This window comes from Bos javanicus, chromosome 12 (assembly GCF_032452875.1).
Source record: "Bos javanicus breed banteng chromosome 12, ARS-OSU_banteng_1.0, whole genome shotgun sequence".
NCBI lineage: Eukaryota > Metazoa > Chordata > Mammalia > Artiodactyla > Bovidae > Bos > Bos javanicus.
Window position 1 is genome coordinate 30,725,886 of NC_083879.1, and position 3,983 is coordinate 30,729,868.

General features: G+C 51.3%; 1 protein-coding gene across 1 annotated transcript; it reads right to left on the reverse strand.

The window, feature by feature from the left end:
* Positions 1-2,140: 2,140 nt before the first annotated feature.
* LOC133258133 (ETS domain-containing protein Elk-1-like) lies at positions 2,141-2,783 on the reverse strand. Its single transcript, XM_061434423.1, has one exon. The coding sequence runs from the start codon at positions 2,636-2,638 to the stop codon at positions 2,141-2,143; it is 498 nt and encodes a 165-aa protein (XP_061290407.1). The 5' UTR covers positions 2,639-2,783.
* Positions 2,784-3,983: the final 1,200 nt, after the last annotated feature.

Here is a 3,983-nt window from a genome sequence, read left to right on the forward strand (position 1 = left end):
GTGATTCACCCTTCCTCCCTGAGCCTCTCAACTGAAACCTGACTTTATCTCCTTTCCCTTCCCTGACCTCCACTTCTGAGGAAGAGCCATGCTTTACTCTGAGGCTGGGAAAGCATCAGGAGGACTGATGTCTCAGGTGGGACAGAGGTGGCAACAGGGAGGAAGGAGACCCACAGCCGTGAGGATGGGTGCCCCTCCCTCGGGCTGGGCCTCTCCCCCAACTCCCTGAGCTTGGCTTTGATCGTGAGTCACCTCGGTGTGACCTGAGGATGTGGCTCTCATCTCTGGCTCCCGAGGCATCTTGGCACACGGGACCAGCCTCCATGAGATCTAAGAATGCCCTCATTCTCATGATGCTGTGACTTTGGGAGAAATTTACAGCCCAGGGGGTCAAAAATGCTGGCGTGGCTGTTAAGAAGCTATTTTGGGATGAGAAATAGTATTTTGGGTGAATCCAAGGGAGTAATTTTGTGAAGTTTCAGACAGTAGCAACAAAGAAGTGACTATATCCAGAGGCAGTGCCCAGAAAGGGTTGGCGCGGCCACGTGGACCGGAGCTTTGCCCTGGGGCCCGGCTGTGGTCATCAGAGTGTCCTCTGTCCCCTGACGCTGCCTCCCAGACCAGAAGCACAAAGGACACCTCTTTGACTCCAGACACGAAGGATGCCAGAGGAGAGAGAGAGGCAGAGAAAGACAGAAAGGGTCAGAGACAGTGGGAGAGAGAGATTCCAAAAATAGCTGTATATTATATTCATTTTTGCTGAGTGTCCACCAGGTCCTAGACGCTCCGCTAGATCCTAGGGCAGGGGCATGCTCACTGTGACCACTAAAGATCCACTCTGACTTTATTAATAATACCCCCTATCATGGAGGTCTGGGCGTCCCAGGTGGCGCTAGTGGTAAAGAACCCGCCTGCCAATGCAGGAGACATAAGAGACGCGAGTTTGATCCCTGGGTCAGGAAGATCCCCTGGAGGAGGGCATGGCAACCCATTCCAGTATTCTTGCCTGGAGAATCCCATGGACAGAGGAGCCTGGAAGGCTGTAGTCCATAGGGTAGCAAAGAATTGGACACGACTGCATGATTAACACACATATTGGAATATAGCTGATTAGCAATGTTGTGATGGTTTCAGGTGGACAGCAAAGGGATTCAGCCATACATATACATGTATTCATTCTCCCCCAAACACCCCTCCCATCCAGGCTGCCACATAACACTGAACAGAGTTCCCTGTGCTCTATAGTAGGTCCTTGTTGATTATATAGAAGTGTGTTAATTGCTCAGTCATGTCTGATTCTTTGCAACCCCACCAGTGATGTGCATTTGTTACAAGTGATGAACTTGCACTGACACATCACAATCAACCATAGACCATAGTTTATACTTGGGATTCACCCTTGGTGTTATATACTCTGTGGTTATATATAATAATGACATGCATCTACCATTGTGGTATCATACAGAGTATTGCCACTGCCCAAAAACTTCTCTGTGCTCTGACTTTTCATCCCTTGCCACCTCCATCCCCAGGCCCTGACAGACTCCAGCAACCACTGACCTTTTTACAGTCTCTGTAGTTAGCCCTTTCCTGAATATCAAACAGTTGGAACCATACAGGATGCAGCCTTTCCAAACTGGCTTCTTCCACTTAACAACATGCGTTTAAGTTTCCTCCATGTCTTTCTGTGGTTTGATAGCTCATTTCTTTTTATTACTGAATAATATCCCATTGTCTGAATGTCCCACAGTTTATTTATCCATTCCCCTACTGAAGGATGTCTGGGTTGCTTCCAAGTTTTGGTAATTATTAATAAAGCTGCTATAAATGTACACGGGCAGGCACTTGTGTGCACATGAGTTTTTAACTCCTCTGGGTAAATACCAAAAGACTGGCCTGCCGGATTGAGTGTGCCTGTGTGCTTAGTCGCTCAGTCGTGGCAGACTCTTTTGCAACCATTTGGACTGTAGCCCACCAGGCTCCTCTGTCCATGGGATTCTCCAGGCAAGAATACTGCAGTGGGTTGCTGTTTCTTCCTCCAGGGGATCTTTCCGACCCAGGGATCAAACCAGTGTAAATACCAAGAGACTTCTGCGTTGGATCAGCTGTCCATACATTTTATTTATTTTTATTTATTTATTTATTTATTTTTAAAGGTGGAATAGAGGCCTGAGCGCATGTAATCATTTCGGCTACTGCGTGCCAAGCCGCCTGGGCCTGCCATTCCTGCACCCTTGAGTGTGCCTGGCTTCCCAGAGGCAGTGTCCCCGGGTATGGCGTATACAGCTGTGGCGCCTGCATTTGCCAGAGTGGAGGTGACAGACACCTCAGGCTGAGGCGGGCAGTCCTCAGTGGAGCACCCTGCAACCTCAGGGTAGGACACAAACTTGTAGACAAACTTCTGGCCGCTCACTTTGCGGATGATGTTCTTGTCATAATAGTACCGCAAGGCCCGGCTGAGTTTGTCATAATTCATGTTGGTCTTATTCTTGCGCAGCCCCCACAGCCGGGCCACCTCCTCAGCGTCCACCAGCTTGAACTCACCGCCATCCCGTGAGGTCCAGGAGATGATGTGGCCATTGCCTTGCTCTCTCAGCAGCTGCAGCAGAAACTGCCACAGCGTCACAGAAGGGTCCATCGCTGGGGAAGTACTCACGCCATCCCAGGGGTACCTGCGCGTAGAGCAGCGGCGGTGTTGGCAGCTCCGGGGGGCGGGGGCTCCATGCGCTGCCCCACCGCCCCCCAGGCCCGGGCTCCGAGGCGGAGGCGGCGGCGGCGGCGGCGGTGGCAGCACCTAGAACCTGTCCATACATTTTAAAGCTCCACAGGTGAGTCTCATGCACACCTTAGTGAAACTCCTGTAGGGAAACAGGCAAGACAGTTTGCTTCACGACTCACACCCAGTGCTTAGGTCCCCTGAGGGCCTGGGACCAGGCGGAGGAGATGCAGTGTGCCGAGGGACCCCTGGGCAGGGTGCACCCCCCGCCTCCTTCTGCATCTCCAGCTCCTCGTAGGGTGCCGGGCCCGGAAAGAAGGGCAGTGCACATCTACCACTTGATTCCAGTGAGCCCAGGAGTAAAGGACCGCCAGGAAGCAGAGTGGGCAAGCCAGAAGGCCCTCACTCTTCCCGCAGCAGGGCACAGCTGGCAAAGCAAATTGTTTTCAAAAGGCTGATATTTTGAATCAAAAGGGAAGGCTTGCAACATGCATATTTACAAATGTCCTTCTTTTAGTGTGAAAGGTTGCCATGGAGACCTGTGACTGTGACACTGATTTATGGCTTAAGAGCACCTCAGTGTCCTCCATTCAGCCAGGTAGACTGCTGGGCCCCAGTTCTGAGCAGCGCCTGCTCGAGCTGGGGGGTGGGGGTGGGAGGTGGGGAGAATTCCCTCAACCTGGAAATGCTTCCAGGGCCAAAGATGCGACCTTCTCTTCCAAAATCGCTAATTAGGCAAGCAAGCAGCATCTGTCTCCCTGAGATCAGACCCTCTTTATTTCAAAGCCTTCACATATGTGAGCCACCCAACACCCATCTGGCTTTGGCGGGAAGGACTTGGCCTTCGGCGCACTGCCTCTCTGTTCCCGCTCCAGATTCCAGACCAGCGGGAGGAGCTCCCAGGCCTTCGTCCAGTGCCCGTGGCTGCTGCTGACCGCAGCCCAGTTAACAAGACCATGGGCACCACTGCTACTTCACCGGGGGCACCCACGGTGCTCATGATTGCACGTCCAGTTGAGTGAATCTTCTTTAAACCGTGAAGACCTATATCAAGCTCCACCTGAACTCCGTCTTCTTTTTTTTTTATCATTAAGAACCGAGACTTTTTATTGTAGTAAAATATACATAGTATAAAATTTAGCATTTTAACCATTTTTAAGTGTACAGTTCAGTGGCCCTAAGCACACTCGTATCGCTGTGCAACCATCACCATCATCATCTCCAGAATTTATTCATCATTGTCGTGAAAGTGTCAGCCACTCAGTTG

Excerpts from the sequence above, each read along its gene's own strand:
- LOC133258133 (XM_061434423.1), bottom strand. The coding sequence starts at position 2,638 with ATGGACCCTTCTGTGACGCTGTGGCAGTTTCTGCTGCAGCTGCTGAGA.